The following is a 12,796-nucleotide window of genomic DNA, read 5'->3' on the forward strand; positions in this document are numbered from 1 at the left end:
GAATATTACCAAAGATTCTCTAGAATCACAGAATTCCAGTTAAAAGGAATCTCAGAAATCATCTGGTTCAAATAGTATCATTTTATAAATAAGAAAACGGAGGGCCAAAGCTGAAGTGACTTGACCAGGTTGGGTCCCAAAGGAAATTAAAACCTTAGCAGGGCTGACACTAGAACTCCAGTGATTTCTCTTCTCCTGTTCTTCTGAATTTCTAAAGCATTTACTATCTAGACCAAACACTTGGTATTTATCATATTATCTGTATTCCCATCTTTTTATCTTCTCATTGGACTCTAAGATCTTTGAGGTCAGAGATCATACCTTACATGGTTTATGTTGTATTACCCAGAGCATCAAGTGCAGGGGCTTATATAAAGAGAATATTCAACAAATACTGATAGACTATCAAAACCAATCTTAATCTTGTCTTTTAAAATATGTTTAAAATTTTATTTTAAATTAAAAATTTTAATTTAAAATAATAATTTTAAAATTATTAAATTACAACAGGTACTTTTAAAAAGACCTTTTTCTGGTGTTAAGTGTTTCTAAGAAAATAAAACTATTCTAATTGTGATACCCTGGAAAGGAAAAGCTTTTGGATTAGTACTCTTTGTTACCTTTCAGAGTTTCTGAAAGAAAATCTAAACACAAAAGACATCAGGGAGAAAACATCTACAATTCACTCCTCTGGATTACATGGATGAGGAGCAGAGGTTCAGCTGTGCCTAATCATTTATTACAGGAATGTTAGAAATGGGGGTCAATGAGAGGCTCCTCTTATGCTAGCCACTATCTCCCCTTGCTCTCACCTAATGCTGTCAGATGTACTTCAGCAAAGGTTGGAGATTCCCCCAGTGAAGATAGGCCACATATTTCTTTTCTAAGGACAGTTTTTCTCTTTTATTTTAAAGGTGTAAGAGTCTCTTTAAAGACATGGATTTTTAATGAGTGCATTTACAAAAGAATTCCTAACTAGTCAACTGAACTTGAATGACTAGTTTTCTGCTTCAATGACCAGAAGACCTGAATGGAGAATTCAACAAATGCCTAAAGGAGATAGTTATTCATTGGGAAAGAATCTACTTCTGGTCATTTTGAAGAGATATGAAAACCCCCTAGCTTCTTGTTTTACTATTTTTCTTGCATTTCTCATGAGGTCAAAGCAACTTTGGAGAAAAGAACTCAATGCTATCCCAAAAATCCTTGTATCTTTAAGGGACTTCCTGGATTTTCCCCTTTGCCTGGAAAAGCTGCTTTTCAAAGAAATCACAACCATTAAAATATACACTGTTTATGTGCTGGCTAAAGTTGATCATCTTGGCCAAGACTACTGGGTCAGCCAATAAACAATGTCCTCTGTATAACCTCTCTGAGGTTGTAAGGAAGTCCTGATTCATTGGGGGTGGCTCTACATAGGAAATGTCATTGTGAGAAATGGCTGTCTGGGGAGGGGAATGGAAAACAGGGGGAAAATTAGGGTGATGTAAAAACAAAAGACATCAGTAAGAAATTATTTCAAAAAATTAACACAAGAAACCACTGGAAAGTGGAATGCCAGACCCAAGAAGTGGCAAGAGGCTCACAGAACTAGCCAACCACTGGAATGCCACCCCACTTTCTGCCATTTACCTGGAAGAGTCCGTGGTGGTGAACTACTCCATCCTGAGTGTGGAGAAGGGAAAGCAGAGAATACTCCGTGTGCAATAGCATCTTGCCTTGCCTTTCCTCTTGGGTCTCTAACCCTTGTTCTCCCCTTTCTTCCAGAGTCAGAATCTTAGGGAAAAAGAAAAAAAAAGTCTTGCTGTATCTGTTGTTCATAAGACAAAAGGTCTGGTAGGATTGTATTGCAGTATAGGAGAGGTTTCACTTCTAATACACAGGGCAGACTGAAGAGGCTTTTCAGATGTGATCACTTTTTAATTTTATGTACATACAAATCCATTTAAATCAAGAGTTAGAAAGAATGAGAGGATGGGTGAACCTAACTGCTTCAAGGTAAAAACATAGTCACACTACTCATTTGAAAGCAACATTGGACACAGGAACTATATGAACACAACTACAAAACACTCCACACAATTAAAACTAGATCTAAACAATTGGAAAAACATTGATTGCTCATGGGTGGGACGAGCTAACATAATAAAAATGACAATCCTAACCAAATTAATTTACTTATTTAGTGCCATACCCATTGAATTACCAAAAAACTTTTTTACTGAATTAGAAAAAAACATAACAAAGTTCATTTGGAAGAACAAAAGATCACAGATATCCAGGGAAATCATGAAAAAAAATGCAAAGGAAGGAGAACTTGCAGTCCCAGATCTCAAACTATACTATAAAGCAGTGGTCATCAAAACAATTTGGTACTGGGAGGATCAGTGGAACAGACTTGGGGTAAATGACCTCAGCAAAACAGTCTATGATAAGCCCAAAGATCCTAGTTTTGGGGACCAAAAACCACTATTTGATAAAAAACTGCTGGGAAAATTGGAAGACAGTGTGGGAGAGATTAGGTTTGGATCAATATCTCACACCCTACACCAATATAAACTCAGAATGGGTGAATGACCTGAATATAAAGAAAGAAACTATAAGTAAATTAGGTGAACACAGAATAGTATACTTGTCAGATCTTTGGGAAAGGAAAGACTTTAAAACCAAGCAAGAGCTAGAAAAAAATCATAAAATGTAAAATCAATAATTTTGATTAGATCAAAATTTTTTTGTACAAACAAAACTAAGGCAACCAAAGTTAGAAGGGAAGCAACAAATTGGGAAATAATCTTCATTACAAAAACCTCTGACAAAGGTCTAATTACTCATATTTATAAAGAGCTAAATCAATTGTACAAAAAATCAAGCCATTCTCCAATTGATAAATGGACAAGGGACATGAATAGGCAGTTTTCAGATAAAGAAATCAAAACTATTAATAAGCACATGAAAAAGTGTTCTAAACCTCTTATAATTAGACAAATGCAAATCAAAACAACTCTAGCAGATTGGCTAACATGAAAGCAAAGGAAAGTAATGAATGCTGGAGGGGATGTGGCAAAGTTGGGGCATTAATGCATTAATGCATTGCTGGTGGAGTTGTGAATTGGTCCAACCATTCTAGAGGGCAATTTGGAACTATGCCCAAAAGGTGCTAAAAGACTATCTGCCATAGCACTGCTGGGTTTGTACCCCAAAGAGATAATAAGGAAAAAGACTTGTACAAAAATATTCATAGCTGCACTCTCTGTGGTGGCAAAAAATTGGAAAATGAGGGGATGCCCTTCAATTGGGGAATGGCTGAACACATTGTGGTATATGTTGGTGATGGAATACTATTGTGCTCAAAGGAATGATAAAGTGGAGGAATTCCATGGAGACTGGAACAACCTCCAGGAATTGATGCAGAGTGAGAGGAGCAGAACCAAGAAAACATTGTATACAGAGACTGATACACTGTGGTACAATTGAACGTAATGGACTTCTCCAGTAGTGGCAATGCAGTGATCCTAAACAACTCGGAGGGATCTACGAGAAAGAACACTATCCACATCCAGAGGAAACACTGGGAGTAGAAACACCTAAGGAAAACAACTGCTTGAATACATGGATCGAAGGGATATTGTTAGGGACATAAACTCTAAATGAACATCCTAGTGCAAATATCAACAACATGGAAATAGGTTCTGATCAAGAACACAATACCCAATGAAATTGTGTGTTGGCTGCAGGAAAGGTGGGTGGGGGGAGGGAGGGAAATAATGTGATTACTGTAACCAAGGAATAATGTTCTAAATTGACTAAATAAACCAATTCAAATGGAAAAAAAATAAAAAAATAAAATTTTTGCCACTTGAAAACAAATGAAAACAACATTGGTGTCAAGCTACCTGGGGGACACACAGTTCTTTCAAGAAAGCAGAAATCAGAAGTACCGAGGCCTTCTTTTCACCTACCTTTAGCTGATAGAAATCATCTGTCCCATCTTTCCTTGCCAAACACTGAACGATGCTGGGCACAGGTGAGTTACCTAATCGAGGACCTAAGGGCACAGAGCAAAACAGATGTGTTTCCATTTAAAGGGCCATACCTAGCACAGCGGGATGTTGTTAAGATCATACATTCAGAACTAACAGGGGCCTCCAATGCCAGCCAACCCAATTTGCATCTCAATCCAGTTCTCCTATTTAGATAGACATATAGGCCTACGTAGAGCAAATCTTTCCTACAAACTGCTATTCATAAACACAATCAAATTGCTAGGATCTTAGAATCTTCCTGAACAATACCATGTCTACAAAAAGAAGCTTTTTACATACAAATGGGTATTCTTTACAACTTTTTTCTTTGGGCCCAGTGCTGTGGAGGGGAATCCCTTTCAAGTAGCTGTGGGACTAGATGATCCCCTTCTAGCTCTAAGAGTTTATGATTCACTCTTCTTGTACCAAGGTGAAGAAATTCCTGATAAGTTCACATGCTCAAGGGGGCAGTCATGCAATCCAGCATACACCTGAGCTCTGCCCCAGCACGTGAGGGCAGAGTTTCCTAAGACCTGCTTGCTCAATACAGCTAGCTCCTTTCTACAGGCAATCTGGGTTTAATGTTTAGCACGGTGCCTGGCATAAAGCAGGTGCTTAATAAATGTTTGCTGATGTGATGACCAGCTTTACTTAGGGGCTCAAAATAATCAAAGAATTGCAAACTCTGGAACAAAACCCCAGTCACCACGACTGCCATTTCCATCATACTCTGGTTTCTTTGGATTCTGTAGGTAGATTTTCTTAAGTATACTGACACCACCAAATGCTCTTATTCATAAACTTTCAGCCAAATTTTATAGGTACTTGGGAGTTAGATCAATGACTTTCTAGAACTAATCATGCCCTTCAAGCACCACTCCACAGCAAATCTGAGGTCTCTCAGATGGGTTTTTAATCAAACATAACTTGGTCTCATGATAAAAATAGGGCTAGTATACCTCTTATGTCTCAGGTGGGTGGAGGAGGGGAGGAAGACAAGGAGGATTTTTAGGGAAAAGAGAAAAGTATCAATTCCTCAAAGGAACTCAAAGGAAAGAGAGTCTAAGAGAGTCACCAAATGCAAATTCTTTCCCCCACCTACACACACACACACAAGCGCACGCTTAATACTCCCCAATTCCCCTGAGAAATTAAAAACAAACAACCTTTAGTTTAATATAGGAGCTCTGAAGATTATGTGAGGGAACTCACAAGGCCTGAACAATAGTTCCTATTGGAACATTTCTTCTATCTTGCTACTTTTCATTCAGTGAGCACATGGACCAGGAGTGGAGAAACCAGGCACACTTTTACCTAAGATGAATGGCCCGGCTCTCTTTGCATTATTCCCAGAAATGCTGCTCCCGAGAGCCTTTGCCCGAGCAGACGTCTCCCCAGCTCCTCTGTCTGACGCTCTCCGCTTCATCCTCAGCTCTGGAAGACAGAAAGAAATGATTCCCCCACAATGACTACAAGCCTCTGACTTAGCACCTCCTCTTCCTCTTGTAGAGGGGCCATTCTCACTGACAAAAAGTGAAGGCTCCTTAAATACTGGATTAACTGGAGGCTAAAGATGCCTCAAGTCAGAAGAGTAGATTGGCCACTGAGGTAGGAAAAGCTGCATCTACTAAAACCAGGATATTTGTACTTTCCACCTCACTGCACTTTTTTGAAGAAAACAACATATAAATGGCAAGTATTATATAAACTTGAGCTCTGATTATTATTACTTTTCATATCAATTTCAGTTTATAGCATGGGATAGATTTTGGTGGTGTTCATTAAAGGCCTAATTGAAAGAGAACTCAGGATTTTTCAGAAAAATCTACTTCACTCTACTAAAATGATACACATAGAGAAGCTCAAATAACCTGAAATTAAAAAAAAAAATCCAAACTGGGTAAAGGAGCAAAATTTAAAACTTAGCAGTATATGTGAGGGTTTCTTTATTAAACATGAACCACAATCTGGGTTCTTTTGGTTGCCTGGGTAGTCATTTGTATTCATGGATAAAATTAAAATGAAGAAAATTTACTTGGATATCAGAGAGCACTATCTTTTGAAATGGGGAACAAATAATAGGGAAATATGTTTTGTATAACCCAGACTGAATTATTTGCCAACCCTGGGGAAATAATTTGGATCATATAGCTTTGAAAACTTATGTGGAAATTTGTTATTACATGGAATTGGTAAAAATAAAACAAAATGAAATTTTAAAAAATGAAATTGGTACTAGGTGATGCAGGATAAGAGTGCGGAGTCTTCAGTTAGGGAGACTCAAATCCAACCTCAGACACTTACTAGGCTCTGTGACTCCTTTGTGTCAGTTTTCTCATCTGTGAAATGGGAATAATAATAGCATCTGCCTCCCTTGTGAGGATCAAATAAGATAATAATTTTAAAGTGCTATGTAAATGGTAGTTATTTTATTGTTAAGAAGATAATTCCCAGTGGAAGCTAGGTAGCACAGTGGATAGAGCATCAGGCCTGGGATTGAGAGGATGTGAATTCAAATCTAGCCTCAGACACTTTCTGGCTGTGAGACCCTAGGTGAGTCACTTAACCCTAAATGCCTACATTCTTACTACTCTTCTTCCTTGTTACTGATTCTAAGACAAAAAGATAATTCCTATTTCCCCCCAATCCTCAGCATGTTGAAATAAAAAGGTCAGCAATAAAAAACATGATATATTGAGAAAAATACTAATCTTGGAAACAAGAGACTTGTATTCTAAGTCCCAGCTGTGATACTGGACAGGACATCTTTTCTGGGACTCTGTTTTTCACTTACAAAATGAAGGAGTTTATCTCTAAAAGCCGTCCATCTCTAAAATGGAGAAATCTAAATTATTTTACATATGCCAAAGATAACCCATAAAACTAATATTCCTGTTGCTTGAGATGGGCTGTATATCTTGCTGCTGGTCTTGAGCATTGGTAGTTAGCTAGAAATTCCTTGGCCACATATACCATAGTCAGAAATGGGTGACTCTCTCTATTCCACTATTGGAAATAAAAAGGGTTAGGACACCACCTTTAAGAGATTTTGGTAACCCTCCTGCCTTTAAAAAAAATTATAAGTGATTGCATTTATTTGAATACCATGTCTAGTGCACTAGGCCGAGAAACAGGATTTACTTCCTCTTTGGCGACTCCCACAGAGGCCCTGGTACATCTGTGCAAATGCTGCCTTTATTATACAAAACAGAGTCTAGACAACAGTATGATGAGAGCTGTTTCAACAGAGATGAGTGGGAACAGCCCTTATGATGCTGCCATACACTGTACCCTTACTCCCGATTCCCCACACCATCTAAGGCCTCTGGGATTCAATTAGAATAGAACAGAAAACCTGTTTAAAAGTCTAGACCAAAAGAAAGAAGGTAACAGAGACAAAAACCAAATATAAGGCACAGCTGAGGAGTAGCAGGTGAATCCCTTTTCTATTATCAGGTCCGCATCATCTTAAGCAAAGCCAGTCCTGGAGAGTTTGAATACAAGCAAGCATTTACTTCACAAATGAAGGAGATACTCTGCCTCCTGGGTTCATTGCACCTGTTGCAATCTGTCTGTAGAAACTGGGTCTTGGGAAAAAGCCTTTTGAGATAGAGAAGAATATACTGGTGGCATACTAATTCTAACCTCTGAAATCCATGGGCAGGTATTGAATCATTCCTCCCCCTTCCCACCCCCCCACCCCCATATTTGCCACTTAAGGCAGGGCACAGAGATTTCTATGGGTAACACTCCCAGAAGTGCAAGTCCTCTTTTAAGACTACATAGGGTCCCTCATAAGGGGGAGAGGGAGAGAGAATGTGTGTATGTCTCTGTGTGTGTGTATCTATCTGTCCTCTCCCATCAGCCTTAGAATCAGAGAGACAATCTAAAATTAGAGGTAGGGGCTGTGTCTATTTGCAGCTATTCCTTGAATCTGTGCTCTGCTTTGCTGCTGGCACACAGGGATTTCAGTGCTTTCTGGCTTAGAAGGAACCAGAGATGCCTCCTCTCCCTCCTGTCCTCTTATTTGGATGCCAAGAATAAACTCTATTCAGATCTGGATTCATTTAGTGAGGTAATCAGGGAAACCTAGAGAAACACCAAAATGTAGCTTCTCCTCCTTTTGGGGGCTGTGGCAGCTATACCTATTTCTTAAAACAGTTAATTCAAATGTGTTCTGGAGATGGTGCCTTTGGAAAAAAGATGGTTCTAGAAACCTCTGTTACAGGGGTCAACAAAGAGGTCTTGAGGTGATGGCAGCCAGAACACCATTCTGACATCAATAAAACATTTTAAATAATATGGAAGGAAAAAAGTTCAGAAGAGGGCACAAACAGGGAATGGTACTCTTTTGTTAAAATTAACATATTTAAAAAATTATAACAGAAGTTCACACTTTTTGTACATTACACACAGAAATGTTTGGGTTAACTAGAGATTGTTAAATTCATAATAAAAAGAAATTAATAATAAATAAAATAAAATAATAAAGAAAGTAATTAAAGTAATACTCTAACCAAGTAGGGGGTATCATTACTGTATATCGGAAGTCTGGGGGTCTGCCAAATTGGACAGAAAAAAAGTTATATCTTTATTTCAATATAATAGTTTTCCTTTGAAATCCCAGTATTTTATGCATTTAAAACATTATTCTGAGAAAGGGTCTGTAGTTTCTCCAGACTGCTACCCGATAAAGTTAATTTGAATATAGCTGGGCCAAGCTGGAGAGCTCCTTCCAAAATAAAGACAATGCCAGGAGCATGGCCGGTGGGGGACCCATGATGAAACAGTAATGTCAAAGGTCCAAGTTTTTGCTTCTGTATTATATAGGTCCAGTATTATGGAGTTGTATGTACACGTAACTCAAACAGCTGAATTCAACTTGGCATTGGACAGAAGGCCAGGAAAGAAAGGACAGAAGAGGCAAAAAGCTTTGGACATATGACACATGCTGACTGTCCTCCCTTCACATGTGGCCCAGTGCCACCTTATCCTCACCAAGACAGGAGTTCTATTCTTATTCTGGGAGTCCACAAGGCTCCCTCCCAGAAGCTACTCCCCTGTCCCTGAGAACACTTCTAGGAGACTGACTAGGCATACTAAAGAGATTAGCTAGGGATGGTTCTCGGATTAGCAGTCATTTTATGCAAGGCCTGATCCAATCTCAGAGGTGCTTCCATACTTGGATAAACTGGCTGCAAGGCAGGAAAAACAAGGGAAGTCAGAAAATTGAAAGGAGAATTCTCATACTGAGGAGTTATTCATGTGCCCAGGCCAAAAATCAATCCCTTCTCCCTGGGGGACTCCTGGTTGTGACAATTTGTCATCAGCTGTGAAATGTCAAATGAAAGAGGGGAATGCCTGCTTTACAGTGGGTCCAATCCAGCAGTTTTACATGCAGCGTGAGACACTCCGTTACTTGCCTTGCAAAACAGGATGGGGCAGAGAGCTTACATCTTTACCTAGAAAGGATGTTTCCAAAGAGAGCTGATTCTTGTCTTTGGGGTTATTGTCCTGGCAGGCTTAGGGACAAAGATCTCCCACTTTGGGCACCAGGAACCTGGAAATGAATAAGGAGCTGGAGGATATTTGCTACGTTTATTAAGGGGGGCACTGTTGTGCTAGGTCTAGTTATGTGTGATGGGAACTGGTTGGTAGAAAGGAAATACAAAGGAAGTAGAAGACATATCCCCATTCTTTAGGAGTGTGCAATGTAGCTGGAGAGGGAAGATGTACATACATTAAATTCTCAGGTAATAATATATGGAAATATATCAAATACAAGATTATGTATTTAGACTAACACCACCAGGATCTCCTCTTTCCAATTAGTCTGCTGAGTCATCAAATTAATCTTCAGAATACACAGACCTGAGCATTAGCACTTACTCCCCTTCTCAAAAACTTCCACTGGCTCTTCACTGTCTTAGCTCTCCACAATCTAGTTCAAATGTAAATTTAATCCTATTTTTCTATTATTCTCCTTTATATTCCTTTATATAGTCTATATTCCAAGCCAAAGGAAACTACTATACTTCTCCTTGTTCTTGCATTTCACTTTTCTGTCCTTGCATTCATGTAAGTCAGCACTATATATGCCCAGAAAACACTCCATCCACATATCTTCTTGCTGAAATTCTCTTCTTTAAGATGCAGTTCAAGTTCTCCCTCCTAAATGAAATCTTCTCAGATTCCCAACCTTACCAGGGTCCCATTGTACTCCTCTTCCCTTTAAGACACTAACTTCTGGGGGCAGCTGGGTAGCTCAGTGGATTGAGAGCCAGGCCTAGAGATGGGAGGTCCTAGGTTCAAATCTGGCCTCAGACACTTCCCAGCTGTGTGACCCTGGGCAAGTCACTTGACCCCCATTGCCTAGCCCTTACCACTCTTCTGCCTTGGAACCAATACACAGTATTGACTCCAAGACGGAAGGTAAGGGTTTAAAAAAAAAATAAAAAAAGACACTAACTTCTGCTGTAGTCCTCATTCTTAGAGGCCTAATTTCCCCTGGACACAGCAAAAGCCCTCCTAGAGAGACCTCCCCATTTTTTTCCATCCCATTCTCTTGCAATTAGATAAAAGGCCCACTTTAAGAGGGATAGCATAAGCAGAATATCCTGATTTGTCATTGAGTATGAACATAAATAGCATATTTCTAGAAAGGACTCTTACCTAGTCTTTCAATTTCACCAAGTACTACAGCTAGATGCAAATGTTCATAATCTAGTCCCATGTCTTTGAAAACTTCCTTGTCGAACATGAATGAAGCAGAACAAATTTGGGTTGTGAGTGTAGCAACAAATTTGGGAAGAAAGAGGTCTGGTTTCTACTTGGACAGATTTAATTTGCAAGCTTCAGGTTTTTAATTTGGGAAAGGGGCCCATTCACTAAAAAGTTGTCTGGAATTTGCAGTTTGTACTTCCTCTGATGCTTCAGAGAGTCTGAAAGTTGGCCAAAGTGGTTTTTAGCTTAGCAAGATAGTGTGTGGTCATAGTGAGAACAGATGAATAGTAGTAGGCAGGAAACATCCTGGGTGTTGACCACAGCTGACAAAAAAAGAAGTGTATTCTTCAGGATGGAGCACATTGCATAGGTCTATGCAAATTCTCTAATGGGAAGGAATATATGTCCAATTATAAGTGGCTTAACCAGGAACTACTGCTCAAAGATGTCAATTGGTCAGTCAATAAACATTTATTAAGTACCTACTAAATGCTAGAGAAAGCATAGCAAAAGAGAAGCAACAGACAGTCCCTACCTTCAAAGGGCTTACAATCTCATAGGGAAATGAATAGGAAATAATTAATAGAAGGAAGGTGTGCTACAATTAAGCAAATTGGGGAAGGCTTCCTGTAGAAGATGAAATTTTAGTTGGGACATGATTTATATGCTAGTTTGCAGGTGGTGAGCAAAATATGGGTGAACTTGTACCATGGGGGCAGAGAAGAAGCTAGACTAAAAATATAACATGAAATGGGGTGTTCAGTCAGAAAATGATTTGATCTGAGGGTCTTTGGAAGTAAAAGACTTCATAAAATTGGGATTTGCAATGGTGGGTATTCTGTAGCATGGGATGAAGTAACCTATCTTTGATAGACACCTGTTGCCACAGATTGTGGTAAACCACTTTGACAAGGGGATAACCATAATATCTGCTGAGATGGTAGCCTGAGAGCTTTGAGGGTTGCAGGTTGATGGTGTGGGAGGTCCTCTGATTTGCTTGTCCTATCTTTAGCTCTAGTGTATATCAGGAAAAGTGGCATAATCTCTCAAACTCGGTGACAAAAGAGGTCCTGAATGAATAGGTATTTGGGACTATTGGTAATGCTGAAAGACTTCAAAGAATCACAGAATTTTTAAAAAAGAAAAGATCCGAAGAGAGATTTCTGTCCAACCCATTCCCTGAATTAAGATTTACCTCTTCAACATACCTTGTGTGCCAGGCAATCTTGTCTTTGCTTGAAGAAGAAAAATCCATTGAAGTAAAGGGGATTTCCTTCCTAGGCCACTTTTGGATAGCTCACAGAAGCTTTTCCTGACCATAAATGAATCTAAATTTGCCTCTTTTTAACTTATACCCTATTACTTCTACTTCTGCTCTGCAGGGGCAAGCAGAATGAATCCAACTGCTCTATCACAAGTATTTGCAAGAGAGATAAGCCAGAGAGAGTCTAGCTGAGGGGGATCAGGATAGGATGGAGGATCCTCTTTGAGGATCAGCTGAAGGAACAGGCCATTTAGATTGAAGGAGTGAAGCCTTGGGGTAGATACTAATAATGGGCCTTCAAATTTTAAAAGACTAACATGGCTCCCCTGTCCAAGTCTTCTTTTCTAGGACTATTAAAAACAGACAATTGTTACAAGTGCTTTATGTCTGCCTCATTTAATTCTCTTGGCAACCCTGGAAGATAGGAGCTGTTATTATTCCTCTTCTATAATAGCTAAAAGGTATGAAGTGATTTGTATGGCATAACAAAGCTAATAAGTTCTTATGATCAAAAGACCAGATATCAAACTGGAAGGGTTCTCAGAAGCCATCCAGTCCAGTCCTCTCTCATTTTACAGATAAGGAAATAGAGACATAAGGAAATTAAGTGATTTGTCCAAGGTCACCCAAGTAGGTGATCTACATAAGTGATAAGATTTGAATTCAGGTTCTTTGATCCCTAAGCCAGTATTCTTTTCCCCTTTACCATATTGCCTTCCAGCTCAGTTACAATTTGAAATCAGGTCTTCCTGACTCCAAGTTCAGCAATGATCCTACAATCTTAACT

The 12,796-nt window shown here is 39.1% G+C and overlaps 1 protein-coding gene across 2 annotated transcripts in view; it reads right to left on the bottom strand.

Moving 5' to 3' along the window:
• STK40 (serine/threonine kinase 40) overlaps positions 1-12,796 on the bottom strand; it is a 67,310-nt gene that overhangs the window by 36,417 nt on the left and 18,097 nt on the right. For both annotated transcript variants that reach the window (XM_056795161.1, XM_001364472.4), the window contains exons 2-4: positions 5,337-5,456; positions 3,960-4,045; positions 1,633-1,776 (exon numbers count right to left, since the gene is read on the bottom strand). In XM_056795161.1, coding sequence (XP_056651139.1) covers positions 1,633-1,776; positions 3,960-4,045; positions 5,337-5,448 — 342 coding nt within the window. In that variant the 5' untranslated portion in view covers positions 5,449-5,456. The remainder of the gene's footprint in view (positions 1-1,632; positions 1,777-3,959; positions 4,046-5,336; positions 5,457-12,796) is intronic.

Source organism: Monodelphis domestica, chromosome 4 (assembly GCF_027887165.1).
Source record: "Monodelphis domestica isolate mMonDom1 chromosome 4, mMonDom1.pri, whole genome shotgun sequence".
In the NCBI taxonomy this organism is placed as follows: Eukaryota; Metazoa; Chordata; class Mammalia; order Didelphimorphia; family Didelphidae; genus Monodelphis; species Monodelphis domestica.